The sequence below is a fragment of the Gallinula chloropus genome, assembly GCF_964237585.1.
Source record: "Gallinula chloropus genome assembly, chromosome: 2".
Classification (NCBI taxonomy): domain Eukaryota; kingdom Metazoa; phylum Chordata; class Aves; order Gruiformes; family Rallidae; genus Gallinula; species Gallinula chloropus.
Window position 1 is genome coordinate 110,395,638 of NC_140086.1, and position 17,818 is coordinate 110,413,455.

The 17,818-nt window shown below is 39.7% G+C and overlaps 1 protein-coding gene across 1 annotated transcript in view; it reads left to right on the forward strand.

Annotated features, from left to right (window-relative positions):
• The window catches only part of ITGA9 (integrin subunit alpha 9), a gene marked incomplete at both ends in the record, with an annotated part of 230,158 nt that overhangs the window by 133,424 nt on the left and 78,916 nt on the right, over positions 1-17,818 (forward strand). The window contains 2 exons of the mRNA XM_084260536.1: positions 284-360; positions 16,339-16,489. Of these exons, the coding sequence (XP_084116662.1) occupies positions 284-360; positions 16,339-16,489 (228 nt within the window). The remainder of the gene's footprint in view (positions 1-283; positions 361-16,338; positions 16,490-17,818) is intronic.

The window sequence follows — 17,818 nt, forward strand, 5'->3', positions numbered from 1 at the left end:
AGCAGGTGAAACTTCTTGTTGGTCAGAAAAGAATAAAAGCTATTCTGATGAAGATGGGATTTGCCTACCTTTCAATTTCCTTAACACTCACGCCAATTATTTCAGTATCATGGATTTTGATGTGTGTGTTTTGAGGTTTGATTGGGTGCTTTTGGGGTGGTTTGGGGATTTTGTGGGGGTTTTTTGTTGTTTGTTTTTCTTGTTTGTTTGGTGGTTGTTTTTTCTTGAATTTTTATGTTATTCTTTTCATGCTGTAACAGTTCTTTTTCTCTGTTTTTCACAGACTGTTTTTGAGAGGAACTGTCAATCTGATGACTGTGCTGCTGATTTGAAACTTCAGGGTAAATTACTGCTGTCTAGGTGAGTAGGTGAACTTGGTGAACTCTTTTTGTCTTTTTCTTTCTTACACACTAGTATGCCTTTCATTTTATGTAAGATGGCATTGAAAATCAAAATAAACATAGACGGTTTATATCCAGACTAGAAAAGTAATGATGATTATATCACCTTTAGCACAGAAACGTCTCAAGCTCTACACAGAATCTGTATTCCTGTGGTAGTGGATTCTGTGCACAGAGGCAAAAGAACTTCACCTTCCTAAGCATGATAGACAAAAACAGAGGGGAAAAAACAAAAAGTGTGTAGTGGAGAGGGGCAGGGAAAGTAAAGCTGCATGCCCCAATCAAGTACCAGTGTGAACAGCCTTATTTTTCAAAATCAATAAAATACTGTTCATGACATGGTAGGACTAAAACTGCATTCAGAAAAGCTCTTTTGTTAAGGTTAAATGTCATATTGAAGGTTAAAAAAACCCTTAGAAAAGGACAGATTATCTTCTTCAAATTATACTTTTCTGTATCTGAACTTGCATAGTGTTGCCAACTGTCCTAAAATACTACTCTCCTTTGTCAGATTCCTTTTCATAGTGATTTGGGGAGGGATGTCTGATTTCACTTTCTTTTGGGATAATAAACTTCATCCAATAGACCAGAGGTGAAATTTATGTTGTGTCCCCTGTGACTGGCATTCCTAGGAAAATGCCTATTGTTTTGCCAGGATGTAGTTATTCAATTTTGGGATAAATCAAGCTAAAGGTGAACCTTACTTGTTTCCCCCTTTTTCAGGATTTTTAGCACATTTTCAGAGATGGAAGTGCTGATGTGAGTTATTTAATTGTGTGCCAGAGGTTTTGCTATTTGGAGATGCTTTCTGTGAAATGCTTTTGTGTTCAAGTCCAGAAAGAGAGGGGAAGAGAGTCCTCTGCTTTAGAGAGGGGGTGGGGGGAAAGTTATAGGAGATACGCATACATCTTATGTAAGTCAACAGCATGCTGTAACTGTACTTGGAGATGAAACTGAACCGAAGTCAAGTCTGAGAAGTTATGGACTTCTCCAGACACGACTGAAGTCCGTAGGAATGTTCTGAGGGGTTGGCTGGGAATAGGGTTAAGTCTCAGGTTGCAGAGTCCGAGCTTTCACTGCGATTAGTCTGGATTTTTGACCTTCTGCTCAATCTTCATCGCGAGCAAATGTGTTGAGAGCTGGAGATGTGTCTGCACAGAACAGGGAGGCCATTTGAGGGATTTCATTCTGCAGTTGAGGAATAATCAATAAAAAGCAAGGGACAAGTCCTGTAAGCTTGTCAGTCAGTGTAGTCTCAGCAGTAAGAGCTGTATTCAAAATTGGTGCGTTAGGCTATTTATTTTTATGGCTGATGTTTATGTTATCTTGGCTATTTAAAAGCCACAATTGTCAAAAAAAACTCAGGATATTCAAATGCAGTTTCTGTGTTTGTATAGCACAATGTTGAGCAAATGCTCTCAAATCTTCTTTATCCAATGACACTTTGAAGTCCTATTTGAAATAAACAGGATGTCGCCAAATCCATCAAATCTGCACAGAATGGCTTTTCTTTAGCTAAAGGGTCGTGTAAGCTTCAGTTATTAAGAAACAACGCAATGGGTATCTCTAAAAAAACCTGAGGTAGTTATTATTATTATGTGTAAAACTACCAAAGACGTGCTGTGGATTCTGATTTTAGAGAAGTTCCTTCCTTGAAGAATATGTTAATTTTTCCAGCCCATGTCTTATTCCCAGATTATTCATGTTTATGCTATGTCTGTGTACAAAGCTTTTCCCTTTTTTTGTAAAAGGAGCAAAAAAGGTGGACTCGTTTATTACTGTCTGCACTAAACAGTTGACTTCATTGTTAGTAAGGTTACGGTAATGCCTTTGTCTAAATAATCCCATCTGAGCAAATTTGAGGCATGACTTACTGGAAAGAATGCAATTAATGTCTCACAGATACATTGGATTGAAATAAACAGGGTGTTTATGGGAAGGCAGCAGTAAGTGCTGTCTCAGATCTACTGCAGCTCTTTGAAGTTGTCACTGGACAGTGGGTAAGGGTGATGCAGTTAAGATAATCTTCCTGGGCTTGCAAGAGACTTATTTTCTCACCAAAGATTCACAAAGAAAGTAAGTTGTCTAGGTCTAAGAGGAATGGTGCCTGAGAATTAGTACCTAATTAAAAGATACTCAGCAGTGAGGAGGAGTAAACAGGTTTTCTTTCTGCTGGAGAAAACTCCACAAGTGCTTGTGCTGGGGCCAGTGGTATTCAGCATATTCATAAATGATCAGGGAAATAATCTGCTAAAAATGAATAGCAAGGTGATAAAGTTTTCTAACCTACTAACCTATTTAGAGTAAATAGAAGAATGAACAAGGTGGTATATTTTCATAAGGCACGTGGATTTTACTGTTAGGGATGTTGTAAATGCTGAGAATTTACATGACAGAGAAATGGCAAAGATACAGCAACATAACACTGTGCTTGTCTTGTTCTTACACAGGCATCTTGCTTTTATATACGGTTGGATACAGGGCACTCTGCTAGAAGGACCTACTTTGTCTGGCTGACCTTAAACATGTTTCAGTATTTGTAGTATGTTAGAGCCAAAAGCTATGCAGAGCACTACATGTTGAAAGGTATAGTTTTGCCCCTTGTATATATATAACATGCTTTCAGAAGTGTGCTAGTTAGAGCATGTGCATGCATAGGAAGTTAGCTCAGGTTACATTATCAAGAGAATTGCTTGCTGAGGTAATTCTTGTGAGCTCAGGAACTGCACAGGCTACTCCAATTTAGTGTTCACCTGGCATGTGTTTCAATGGCTAGAATTGCCCAGTTATAAGGTTGAAAGCAGGTTTGAAGATGCCAACTCCACGTCCCAAGTGACTAATAAGAAAAGCAGCCTTGCTGGCAAAAGCTGACCAGGTCTGCTTTGATTTTGCTTTCCTTAGGATCCTCCTTCTCTTTTGAAAATTTACTTGTGTCCTCAAATTGGGAGCACTACACTTTGAAAAACAGAAAGCCTGGGATGGTAACACTTGGTCTAGGGAACAACCTAATATATTGCTATTTATCCAAAGTGTTTGAACAAAGCAAATCTACATGTGTAACTTAGAAACTTCACTGTGGAACAGTGAACAAATCAGACCAGATCTAATTTGGTTTGCCTTGCCATTTCCTGTTGTTGAGGTGCTGCTGCATGTGGACATAACACTGCTAGGCAAGCTGAAACCTTCCACTGTGAAGTCAGAGAAAAGGGTAGGGTAGGACTGCTTGGAAGTGGGCAAAGACAAAAAATGAACTTAGTCTTCTAACTCTATCTGGAAGCTTTTGCAAATATTTGGGAGGGTGTCATGTGGTGGTGATCTCTGTATTCTGTTTTTTTAATACCTCTCTTGCAGTGAGAGGTGTCCTTAGAAACTTAGGCTGATGAAGACCAGGATAACATGCACATTTTTATTGAGCCTTTCTATAGCTACTTGTTTGGAAGCTGAGCTACATCTACCTCAAGATGTGCTGTGTTAAACTCTGAAGTAGGTGTTTTGTAGAAGATTAGACTCCCCTACCCTTTAAAAACTGCTAATACGTTCTTCTGGTACTTTATATGGAGTGAAGTACAAGAGTGAAGAGTTAGAATGCATTTATCCTGGAAAAAAAAAGTTTTGTTTTCAGTTGACAGATTAATCTCTTTATGGCTCATCCACCTTCATTAGCATCAATTCACCTGTAAACTCATACTAACTTCTTGTAGGGATTGTGAGACAGAGCCAAACTTCCTGCTTGTGGCAGATGGCATGTGGGGCATGAGTCATGGGCTGTGGTTTGGCAAGGTCAGGACTGAAATTTAGAGAAACCTTCTTGTGTAGACAGTTCGTGCTGCATGGTGATGAAGTGTGTGGAGATGCTGTGCTTTGCCATTCTGGGCTTCTGAACTTTGTTGCATAAGATCCCTGCAGACCTTTTCCGTTGTTGGCAATAGTCCTGTGCTAAGGAGGACGAAGATGCATTCTGTGGCTTCTAGAGATCCCTTCCAATGAACTTTTCTGTAGTTTTCTGACTCAACTCAATATAAATCCTCTCTGTAACCTGAGAAAAATTGCCTCAACAAAAACTAGCTCTTTGCCAACATGGAAATACCTACCTAGGGTGGTTACGGGTGTCTTCCAGTGCTGTGGCTGGAAACCTGCCTGTCATCTCTCACTTCTGCCACCTCTGCCAGCAAGGGAACGTGCATCACGAGGGGACAGTAATATTGAAGGCTGCACCTTGCAAAGCGTGTGGATTAAAATTTCTAGGGCAAGCATTATGAAGTAGCTTAATGAAATAGCTGCTGTGGTGTGTGCTGCTGTTGCCACAAATGGTCCTTTCAGTCATTGACCTGGACTTATTTGTAGGGGAGTGAGTGGTCTTAGCCTAAAACTATAGGTAGCAACTTAAGAATTGGGAAAAGGGAGCCATGGAGTCTGCTGGGGCACTTGGTGAAGGCCATCCTGGTGGAAGCTTGAAGAAACAGAAGTGAGGTGTTTCATCTTTCCAGTCATGACTGTTTTCAAACCCATTTTTCTTAAAGAATAAACATGTGAGGCTTTGGCAGCACAGTGCAGAGAGACTACTCATTGCCTCCCATTCAAAGAGTCTCCAGTGTTAAATCTCACAGCTGTCATAGCAGGTAGCAAAATCTGGCTGCATCCATTCAGTAATGCCCTGGGTTGAGGGGACGAGTGAGGAGAAAAGAGATTTCTGAAGGAAAAGAATTGTAAGTATCTTACTGTACAGAAGGTTTTAATTTATTGCATATGGATAACTTTAATGACAACCTGAAACCAGAAGATAAGTAGGAATAGAATGTTTTGCAATAAACTTTATTTTTATGGCTGCAGCTTTGAGACAGCAGTAGGAAACCAGTTTTCATTTCCAGCAGTCTGATACTGAAAAGCAAAGTGCAATCAAGGAGTATTCTGTTAGCTATTATTTTTGAATATTGTTTAATATTAAAAAGTTATTTATTACATATCATGCTTGACTTCGGCGCCTCACTCTCTGTGTTCTCAGCAGAGAAAATGTCTTTTCCATGAGGTTTCTGTAGCCAATGGCACATTTTTATTGAGCCTTTCCATAGCTACTTGTTTAGAAGCTGAGCTACGTCTGTTTCCTCAAGATGTGCTGTGTCAAACTCTGAAATAGGTGTTCTGTAGATGAGACTCCCCTACCCTTTAAAAACTGCTAATACATTCTTCTGGTACTTTATATGGGAGAAAAGCAGTCTGGTCTTTTAAGAAAAATGTGAAAGTGCTGAGGGAGCAGGGTTGATGGGAACACACATCTTGTCTGATATGCCAAGGCAGTTGCAGGTCTGGACCTGCTCTATCCATCTGATTAGCATTATGCAAAAGGAACAGTAGTTATCAAGCCCTGTTTAGCCTGAAACAGGAACCAAGTGAAAACCACGGAGAAGACATCTGAGTTACAGTGAGGGTGTTTGGAAAAACAGGCTTTCTTCCAGCTATAATAAACAAACCTGCTAAAAAGACCAGAGCAGAATGGGTGGTGGCTTCCCTGTGAGATGCAACTAGGAAGGAAATCCTGCATGGCTGTGTAAATATACTGACAGCCCATGTGTCGCAGTGAGAGCAGCTTTACAAAAAACAAACAGCACAAGAAGAAAGATGCTGGTGCAGCATGTCATGTAGCTGCTGAGTTCCAGTGTGAGCTGTGTGAGTGGCATGTAAATCAGGTTGTAAGCACAGGACTGTGAGCCCCCTTGGATAGAAAATGCCATAATAATTACTGCTATAGTATTATAGGAACAGAAAATGCTGTAATGAATACTGCTGTTCCTGAGAAGGTTCCAGGGAGAAGTCTGTCTTCCATGCATTTATGTGACATCAAGTTGTCATTAGAAACAGAATTACTCACCCATCGGAGTGTTTCTGGTGTACGTTTGGCTGTTTGGAATAAGCAGTTTGCTTTTATGTGTTGGTTTAGAGCACCCTTAATGACCACCATTCGTTAGACTCAAATTTATGGTCCTCCCCTACAGACTGGCTCAGCTTCCCATATACGTTGCTGTAAATTGTTTATTTTGGAAATGGGAAATTGGAAGCAAAAGTCATAGAAAGCCAAAGGGGAGACAGGTGCGTTTGGCAGAGATTTTCAAGTTTTTTTCAAACTGTGGAATTGTTTTTTGAGTTGGACACAATGTTTTCAGAAGTTCTCATGTGAAATGGGATTTTTGAGAAATGCCTTTTTCCAGTTGAAAGGTCAGGTTTGTGACTTGGGCCATCTCTGCTTCTGTAAATCCCTCTGGAATTAGCCAGAGGATGGACAAAAAACCCAATCTGTCAAAAACTGCATTATGTTTGAAATATTTCTATTTTAGCAAAGGGGTAATTTATGAAGAAAAAAATATTTTCCAGATATCTTCTCATCATCTCCACAGAAGGCTTGTGGCTTTTTTTTTTCCCCAAATAAATTCCTTCTGTGACTTGCTCAAGGATTAACATGTTTTCTGCCAATACTCCCTTTGTTTCTGTGATCTCTGTCTTAAGAATGGCTCTCTTGATATGCGGGTAAACGTATGTCTAAACATCTCATTTGATAGGCAGGTAAGTGATTTGATGTGGTCTTTTAGGCGTCTCAGAGTACTGAAACAAGGCTTCACTGAAAAGACAAGGGAGAGTGTACCCTATTACCCTATGGACGCCCAGCCCTTGAGTTTGCAACTCAGGGTCTATTACTTGTATTAATGAAGAAAGAATAATTTCACATAGGTGACTAGCTATGCAACTGCAGAAGGAATTGCAAGTGCTGCGTATTGATGCAATAAAGAATATGCTCATAGACCTATTGAAATCAGAGGAGGGACATCCTGTGGTTCACAGGGCACATCATCGGGCATTAGACACTTGGATTTGAAAAATTAATCTCAGCAGTTTCATACTGACTTGTCAAATTGTTCAGCCTAGAGAAGAGAATGCTGCGGGGGGACCACATTGCAGCCTTCCAGTACCTAAAGGGAACATACAAACAGGAGGGGAATCAACTTTTTAAAAGGGTAGACAATGGCAGGACAAGGGGGAATGGATTAAAGCTAAAGGAGGGAAGGTTTAGATTAGATATTAGGGGGAAGTTTTTTACAGAGAGAGTGGTGAGGTGCTGGAACAGGCTGCCCAGATGGTGGTGGATGCCTCGTCCCTAGAGGTGTTCAAGTCCAGGTTGGGTGGGTCCCTGGGCAACCTTGTGTAGATCCAGGCCTGGAGGTTGGTGTCCCTGCCTGTGGCAGGGGGTTTGGAACTTGTATGATCCTTGGGGTCCCTTCCAACCCAGATCATTCTATGATTCTATGAAATTATTACAGAACCCAATCTGAAACACTCATAGGTAAACGTGTTCACCAGCATAAGATGTAATGGCACGGAGCATAAGTTAAGTGCAGTAGTAATGCAGTAAGTCATTGTCTTCTGAAGGAAGGAGCAACCACATAGAATACTGATCAGAAAGATCAAAACTTTTTGAGTGTATTTCATGAATGTCATGGTCTCTTTAAAAAATAAAATTAAATAAAATTAAAAATCAGTAAGTTTTTCACTTATCATGGGCATTTGTAAACCTGTGGAGAAATGCTGCAAGCCTGTGGTTTAATGTGGGAAACAAAGCTGCTTCATAAATTTGATCAGGCTCACGCCTCGGCACTTATCTTCCTTTGATCACACAGCAGGAATTTGTTTCCAGCGAAGCCTCACGTTTCACGGCATGCCTGTCGCGGTTTTATGCCCCTGAAGTGCATCTTAACAAACCAGTCATGAGGAGGAAAAACAATATCCTTTCATTTGGAGCTTAATTACATGCTCTGTTAATATCTTTTTTTTCCCCTTCCTCTTCATTCATAGCAGATGAAGAATTTGTTTTCACTTACTTTATCTTGCACTGAACAAACGCTTCTTTCAAAAATATTTTCCACGTTCTGTTTACCCTAGACAGGCTACCCTAAATTGCTGAGCTGCTCAGATGGAGCTAATTTTCTACTCTCAAAGAACAACAAAGGAAAAATAAGAAAATGATATGGTTTAGCATTTCAAGTGCTAGGAAAGTGATCTTGAGAGTTCATTCAGGACCTTGAGTATATCAAGCTGTGTGTACCAATGCTGGTATTTCCAACCCCTGTGAGACAATTACGGAGCCATGGCTGATCCCACTGCAGTCATATGCTGCCCACTGGTTGCTTGGTCATACCTCAGTGCTGTCCTAACTCCAGATCTTCTAAAGTACCAAGAAAGTTGTTTCCAGGGAGAAAAAAATGACAAAACATTGGAAAAATGAATACAAGGAGATTGCTTTCGGTGTTCTCTGAAAACCATGCCAAGTTTCACACTGTGATTTAAGTGATTTCCTAAATTATAGTGTACTTCAATGTTAATTCAAAGTATTTCTCTGCTCTGTAAAGGGTGTGGTGAAAATGTGCCATTTAGTGTATACAAATACACCAATTTTCTTTTTTGTCTATGTTAGCTACATTTGGAATTAAGTGAATCCAGGAAGCCAAGTTCTGATTTCTAATTTAGGTTTAATTTTATTTATCTTTTACCTGCAATACACTGTTGGAAGTGAATTGCTGCATTTGTGAGGCCCATGGAAAAATTTGGTGTAGCTCATCCAGGATCTGATTTGCAGTTTCCTGAAAGGGCAATCCAGCAGAGCCAGCCATTATTTAGGATGTAGACCAAGTTGCACTGGGAGCATGGTCTCAGAAACAAGTGATTTTTTTTCCATGTTGAGGATGAATGGGGATGAAGGAATGGTTTCTTCGTTTTCATCTGGTTAGTTGTGCTCAGAGCTTCATAAGTCTCTCCCAAAATAAATAAATAAATCCAGTTTGATAGCAGAGGGCAGTACTGTTCCTTTTGAACATATGGTGCTTGAACCCATACAGATGGTAATAGAGCCATCAAGTGATGAGTGGCAACAAGCCTGGGTAGTCCACATCTCATACAGGAATGCAGATTCACAATCTCTGTTTTATAATAACAGGCCACTGATGATCAGTCAGGGATACTGTACAAGCTAGTCTTGTCAGTTCTTAAATACTGGTTTTGCTTTATATCACTTGACTGTATCTACTCAAGTAGGATTTTACTGTTTGTGTTTCAAACAAGACCCTAAAGAGATGTTACTTCATATCATTTGAATGTGTTGCTGAACGAATGTATAATCTGGCCCTCCTGTGAACATCCCAACATCGGTATTTTATGGACCTAAGATAGTTCAAGACACCATCTCGTTTCTTGCTTTAGCAACCAAAGTATAAAGCTAGCAAAACAAAAGCTTAACTTCAGGCAGCACTGCCATACCTTAGCTGCCTTCAGAGGTGAACATTCTTGATACTGTAACAGACCACAATGAAAAGGAGGTTTACCAGTGTTTTGGATTTGCAGAATACATCTTGGCTGATGCATACATGCATGGGTCATGTATATATACATGCATATAATATTTTGTGCTGCAGCTACACGAACATTTTCTGTAGTGTGGCCTGCAATTACAAAGTCTAGTAAGGCTGACATTCTTCACTGGTCACAGAGTAAATTGTCGTGCTGGTTCTGCATGAGCTATAGAGGAAATGTGCATTAGCACATGAGCATTTGTTGCTTACCAGGTTTGATACTTAGACATAACTTACTCCTGAGGTATAAGGAGTAAGTTCCTTCCTACTGCAAAACAAATTTCTTAAAGTACCAAACCCATACTGTTTCTAATATTTCATCTCTGCTAAACTACTTTCTGTTGACCCCTGAAACTGATTGCTGGATAGGGTTTTTCTCCCTGATTGTCACATAGCTGAACGTGATTTTCAAATTATATATTGCACCCCAGCATCCCAGGAATGGAACAAGGAACTGAACCTGTCTTAATAGGAGATGTATATCTGAAGACATAACTTCCATGGTGAAGACGTGGTTTGTGTGATGACTTTAATGTTCTAATTCCTAGAAAACAGTATGTTAGAAAGTGCTGCTGAGTTAATCCTCAACTTACAGGGCCATATCTATGGTCAACAACCCTCTGTTTCAAGAGAACTGTGTATTTTCCCCATTCATTAAAATATTTGAATAGTGGTTTCCTTCTTTTGCATCACACTGATACATACAGCTTCCAGCTATGTGCCTGGCAGCATTTCTCTTCTGCATTTCTTTCTGCCCTTGGTAACTAGTTTTTGTGCTTCAACCTTAGGGTGTTGTTTACACGCATGTGCAGGGATAACTTTGTCCTAGGGGCACAGTACCATTGTTTTCAAGGACTTTGCTTGTAGTTATAAAAGGTTTTGGTTTGTATATATGTCTGCGAGAGTGGAGGATTAGATTAGGGCATCTGTAGATGTCATGCGTCATCTTGCTTTCATGTGACAGTTTCATAAACCAGGGTAACTTCATTCAAACCAAACGCTTCTCCCTGGAGTAAACACTATGAAAACAGAGTCTCTCTTTCCCCATTGACTCTTTGGTTCTGTTTATAAAAGGGTTTGAACATCTGGGTGCAACTGAAATTACTGATAATAAAAGGCACCAGATTTCTGTAGGGTGATAAGATAAGGGGTGTTTTTATGTGTATGTTGTGCTCTGTCCTTTTTACTTAGAAGTCTGACGACGTAGGTATCTGGGAGTTACAGCTATTGTGTAGCTATGGAGGGTTTATATGGAGAAAACTACATTTGGAGAACAATTTGAATTTATGGCAGCTAGCTGTAACTAGAAATCACTCTTGATACCATAAAAGGATTTCCTAGTGTTTCCCCTCCCCTGCCCTTGTTTACTAGTCAAATGCATTCATTTTTTTTAAAATGAAAGTTAATGCTCTGTGCCATATTCCTGAACTGCGATACATACGGGGGCTGAAGTGCTAAAGATGGCAGCTCTGCACTAGAAGTGTACCAGCTAAAGAGATTCTAATTCCTTGGCCCAGGGCTTGCTGCATTAAGTGCTTGGTGGGTTTTTGGGGATTCTTTTTTGTTTTTTTTTCTTTTTTCTTCTGTGGGTGAAAAGTCCTTTCCTATGGTGAAACACTGGCACGTTGTTACTCTCTATAGGGAGCAATATTGGTATGGTATTACTCCCAAACTGTGCTCTGCTGACAGAGGACCTCTGTTGGCCTCCCTCTAATTCTCTGTTTTTCCCATCACCTGCATCTCTACTAAGCTCTGGTCATCAGCTGCATGGGGTCTCTTAGTGCCTTTGCAGGTGTAGGCTTCAGTGCAAGAGGGGGAAGGCAGCAGCTCAACTAATGCAGAAAAAGCCGTGGATGCATCTTGAGTGTTTGTCTGAGTCATTAATCTAGACTGGCTGTGAGAGAGAATTGACTGGGAAAGTGCATGTGATGGCAAGACATTGTAACCAAGTGTTACAAAATCTGATCACTTTTCTCCTTGTGGAGTTGTTTAAAAGTTTTACTTTGGATTTGTTTATGGGTCTGCTACCTCTAAGTTTTGCACTGAGACATCAGATGAATTCCCAGAAGACCAGCTGAGGGTTTCACCTTTTAATTGGCCCTTAAAGGTTTAAGTGTATGCAAAATTCCTTCTAAAGTTCATCTCACTCTGGAGCCTGTGATAAAACCTCAACAGCAGGAACGTTTTCAGGGTTGATGTAAACAGTCTGAGGAAACAGAAGTAATATTCAAGTATTTCTGTACCTACAAAGACCAGCTGTGACACTGATTGGTGAAGGCAGAATTCTATTAGGATCTGTTACAAGATGATTGTTGTTTACTTACACCTTTTACGAATTTAAAAAAAAATAATCAGGATTTATTTAATTTCATCTGATGCAGATAGAGGACAGATTGGACTTTAGTTGTTAGACTAAATGTGGGTAATAACATTTCAGTCTGACCCCAGCTGTAACTTCCACTGTCCACTGAGCAATAGCACTGATTTATCCATGTAGGTGCTGGTTTGCTGTAAGGAAAGAAAGACTCCTAATATAAAAGGGAAAGTCTACCCTGACTAACAGAGTAAGTACGACCCCATCGCATTCTTTGCCCTGTGCGTGATTTGCACAGGCTGAGAGGAAGTGCTAAATGCTTTTTCAATTTTTTTTAATTTGTTTTAATTCTCTCTAGTGTAGGAAATAGAGAAATATGTCCCTGCATACCTTTTGGAATGCAGATTATGGCTCCCTTGACCCATGTTAATAAAAACACCAGCATCTTGTGGCGTGGGGAGATGAAAATTGCAGATCTTTTCAGTTTGCCTTTTCTCAGCTGTTCTTTCTTCCCTTGCTGACTGTAGCGCAATGACGTGACACCAGGATTAACAAAGAACATTAAACAAAGAACGTTAAAGCATGTGAAAAAAGATAATACTTGTTTTATCCTGGAATGTAATTTCCTTTTTGTAATCACTTAAGAAGAAAACGTTGAGTATTTCTGTTTACATTTCATGTGTAGCACCACAGCCAGTGGATTCAAAACCACAGCAGAAATTTGGAGCCTGATGTTTCAGAATTGCTTGTACCTGCAAGTCTTGTTCATGTCAGTGACAGCTGCATTTCAGTACCTCTGTAAGGAAACTCTTTCCCCTTTTATTCAGACATTGGTAGTTTGACATACTTTGTGTGCTTGTATGTGTATGTCTGAAACGTGATTGCCAGTGTATAATGTGTATATATAGGTCTACAGTTTACCCAGAATTTTTACCCAGTTTATTTGTGTGTAGTATCTGATGTAGATAAACTGGTGTTATTCTGTCCAATTAAGTGGTTATATCTTGGACACTTTTTCCCTTCTTCTCTTTTTAAAAATTATTTTTCCAAGTCTGCATGTTTATTTTTAGCCTGTCTTCCTTGATGTGAGCACAGTTATGAGGTGCTGAGGATGTTGGCCGCTTTTTAGTTCTCATCCAACAAAATGTAAGCAGAAAGCCATTGCTTGATTACATTTCTTAAATTGTTTGACATACCTTGTCGAGACAAAAGGGAAGGTTTATGATGTTTTCTTGTTTCTGATGGGTGACAACAGTTCTTTAACTATTTATTTTCACTTGGCAGCTAGGCCACTTAATGTGTGGCAGGCGCTAGAGGAGGATGGCGCTGGGCTGGCAGCAGAGCTGCTCCAACACTGCAGCAGACTGTCCGCGCCCCATGACGTTACGCTCTCAAGCAGTGAACAGGGCCTGGGAGCTCCCCCGTGAGCAGGGAGATTCCTAATCCTCTTCTCACTTGATTCATTCCAGATGTATGCAGATTTAATGACTCAAAAAACTGTTCTCTTAAAATGGGGCTTACAGCATAATCTGGTGTAACCTTTCAGAGGAAGACCCGAAGTCCTCTGGCAGCCGAAAATCAGTGAGTTTTTTCAGAGTGTGTGAATTTTGTGTAGGAGTAACCACAGTTTTGCTCTTAGAAAATTTATTTTCTTTCTCTGCTGAGGAAAATGCTACTATAAAGATAATTTTTAATATGATTTTAACAGAGGAACGATAGCATTGGAAAGGAATTACACAACCCAGTGGTGTTTGTTCTGACATTTTTACTGGTTTCATTTTTAAACGGAATTTCATTCTGACGGGTTTTTTATTATTATTATTATTATTCAGTATGAAGGACAGTATTTTCTGTTGTCTTGACTTTATGTTAAAGCTCAAAATGCAGCTACTACCAATACAGGGAGGATTGTTGTGTGGATCACATTTAGTATCAACCCTGGGTAAGATAAATTACTTGTAATATTCCTTTGCTTACTGAAGTGATACTTCCAGATTTTGCTAATGGGTTTGATAGAAGCTGATTAAGATTTGAAGTGATTGCAAGAAGTGAAATTAAAGTTTATGAGAAATTATTCACAGGAATAAATGGTTGGTTTATTTCTTTTCTTCCAAATATGCATTTTTGATTATTAGAAAAATCCCATCAGATTGTTTATCTTCAAAAGTTGTCTGTTTTTCAACAGTAAATGTTGAAGTTGGGGCCAAAAGGTTAAATGCTTTCAAGTACTGTCATATAGTTCAGTTATTAATTTGATACATAAGAAGCAACAATGGAAATTATTTGGACCTCTCAAACTATTTTTGCAGTTAACCCTGCACTGTGTACACTTTTGCAGATGTTAATCTGCATTCACTGTTGGCCACAAGAAGAAACAATAATGTTTTGAAAGCAAAGTGTCCAATTATCAATAGGATTGGTTGGTGTCTGAAATCAATTGTAAGTGTGAAGAACAGGCACGTTTCATGGCGACTTGTGTCTGCCTCATGAGAAGCTGTCACTGCACTGTAAACTATAATTTTGGGCATAATAAATTAAGATGATAAATGAAGCAAGTACAGGAAACAAATATACTATAAATATTGTTTGTGTTACATGAAAATTCACAATCCGCAGCCATCAGCTTTAAACCCTGAGTCTAGACAACCTTGCTCTGAACTTCTCACTGACCAGATTCCCTGGCTGCTTCAATACATACCTTTGGAAACCCATCTCTAGAAATTCCTTGGCAAGCGCAGAGAGATGGAGCCTAGCCAGCTCTGCCTTTGGGGGCCTGGTGTGGCTGTGCCTGGCAGAAGCTGCTGAAGGGTTCATAAGCACCATGTTCCAGAAAAACACCTTTATGCAGATGCTCTGGCTGCAGTAGCACGAGCAAGGTTGGCAGAGGAGGTTGCCAGCAGTTAGAGGTACAAGCTGCCTTTAAACACAGCTCTCATCCTCCACCCCTGCTGTTTTCAGAGAGTTGCTAATATGCAGGGAAGAAGTGTGTTCCAGCAAACACGTCTCCAGCACAGCTCTTTGTGGAAACTGAGTGACTGAAAGGTGGTTGGGTTGGCTACAGAATTTGCTGTGCAGTTGCATGCTGCTGTCTGCACATGTGTTACGCAAGAGTGACTGGTAGGGTGGATGGAGTGATGGTATGCTTCCTCTGAGGATCCTGCTTCTGACTCAGGCTGGCTGTGACCCATAGGAAATAATTTGGAGCATCTCTCTGCTGTGTGGCTGAAGGTCTCTGCCCTTTTCTGGCCCGGTACTCAATGTTTTCCTTGTGATGCTGTCTGTCTTTCTTTGGGATGTATGTATGGTCTTAGAATCCAGTTATAACTGTAGCCAGTTTGATACTTTGGCTATTTTTGTTTATATTTATGCCTACTGTACTTCAGACCATCTATTACTGTACTTTTAGATGTTAGACTGCAGACCTGTGCATTGATATTTTATTTTCCTGTCATATATTTTCAGTCTTCATTTCTCCATGTTAGTTTCTCTCTTGGACAGACTAGTAGGATTAAATGTATTTCAAGTATCAAATAATAAATGTGTCTGTCTAAATGTTTATACTTACCTCTGTGTTTGTGTTTGTAATCTGTGATGCCTTACTACAATAGTGTGTTAATTCATGATGTATAGCTATTTTTTTAATTCAACATTTCCTTGTTATTCCACTTAGAGAACAGGATTCCATAGTGTTAGGTCCTGCATAAACACCCAAGGAAAGATTTGTCATATTCAGTGGAATGTTGTTATAATTTTTTCTGCACTTTTCATACTTACAATTGATATTTTTTATCTGTTTTTTCTGTCCACAGCATAACTCTAATAAGATTTTCAGATAGTTACTAGAATGTTAGACTAAGTTTCAATTATTAAGAGACAAAATTAGATATTCTGTATATTTGAATGTGGGCATAATATCTTGCACTTGTTGCATTTCCCCTGTTCATCCACTTCACAGTCTTCAACTATTTTATTCTCAATAAAACCATGTTAACAATAAATTACATGAAATAGTTTCACATGAGGGTCATGGGGTTTCCTTACAGTCATAACAGACAGTGTCAGAACCAGGACTTAGAAGTTGCTCGTTCCCAGTAGAGCCTCCCCGCACACTGCTGGCCGTTCAGCACACTCGGGAATTACCAGTTGAGTTGTGATGCTTCGGTAGCAGGAATAAAGGCGCAGAGTGTGAAAGTTGCCCAGAGTTAAACTGAAGTTAACTGTTTTCTGCCTACAGTGTTGATGACAGAACTGCCTACCTGGCCCTGGGAGCAGTGAGGAACATCTCGCTTAACATTTCCATCTCTAACATTGGGGATGATGCTTATGACACCAACGTTTTCTTCAATTTTTCTGGGGAGCTCTTCTTCATCAAAATGTGGCAAAAGGTAAGAAAGGACAGCTTTGCTGTGAGCAAGTCTCTTAACTTTAACCAATTTAATTGCAAGATGTGGGGGCAGGGGGTGTCCTCGTGCACACTCTGAGACATTTGGAATTTAGATTTGGTTATGCTGGGATTGAATTTCTTCCAGGCTCTTCACTGAGGTGTGTTTGAGGTTTGGTTTGTTTTTTTTTCTTTCATGGGTTTGATCTGTGTAAATTATACCCTTTGTGTTCTGTAAAATATACAGCACTATTATTTGGGGTGCACTAATGAAAAAGATCATTTGGTTGAGCTATTAAGAGGTAAATGGAGACTGGTTTGGAAACAGGTAGGTTACTAAATGGCACTGAAATACAAAGGATGCCTCGAGTTTGAGTGGTGCCAGAATGCACTCAGCAGTCCTGATTACCTCCTGACCTAGGCTCCTAGGTTTTCTCCTTGTTGTAACAGAGATACAAGGCTGTTCTGTGCTCACGTCCTGGTGCAAGTTTGGGTTGTGGTCAGGGCACATCAGTAGATCCAAGAGCTCAAAAGTGCTTTTGATTTCACCCATGTAGAGTCAGGTGAATATTTTAAGTTTTAGTCTCTTTACATTTAGATTTAAATGCTTACATGCTTTCAGTAGCATGAGTTCATTTAGAGATAATATTGAAATAAAAACAATGAATTGAGCTTTTACAAACTGATGGGTACAAAAGCTATGTGTGAGTAATATGAAATTAATTGTGCAAAATGGAAGCTGTACAGTGGTTAACAACATGCTGTTTGTTCCTGCTTTTCGGTCATTGGTGTCTCTTCTGAATCTTTGCTTTGCTTTGTAAACTGTATTAGAAACAGTAGTACAACTGTTGCAAAGTATGGCATTAACTCAGTCCAATGAACCAATTACATTTGCCAATTGTTTGTCATGTTTTATGGCATATTTCTGTTGTTACAGACCTCTAATGAACTCATTATATAATAACCCAAACTATGGTAATTTCTTATACATGGTAATTCTTTTGGTGTTCTGTTTTGACTGATGTTTAATACAGTTGCAAGCCTCAGGAAGTTGTATTATAAGCTTCACTTTTAGACATGTGCTGCAAGTGTGCAGTTTATCAGGAGAAAAAAAGCAGGGGAGAAAATAAAAAGGCCTTAGGCCAATGTGCAACTTCTCCTTAATGGAAGTTTATGTGAAGGCTTTTGGGGTCTGGCCCAGCTCCCATTGAGGTCAGTCGGAGGGTTTCCATTCCTGTGCACTGGAAAAGAAAGTTTGATGTATGTTCTTCTAAAAGGTTGCTGTATGGGTTTTATTTTTTCTTCTGGACTTACATGTTGAATATTTTACACA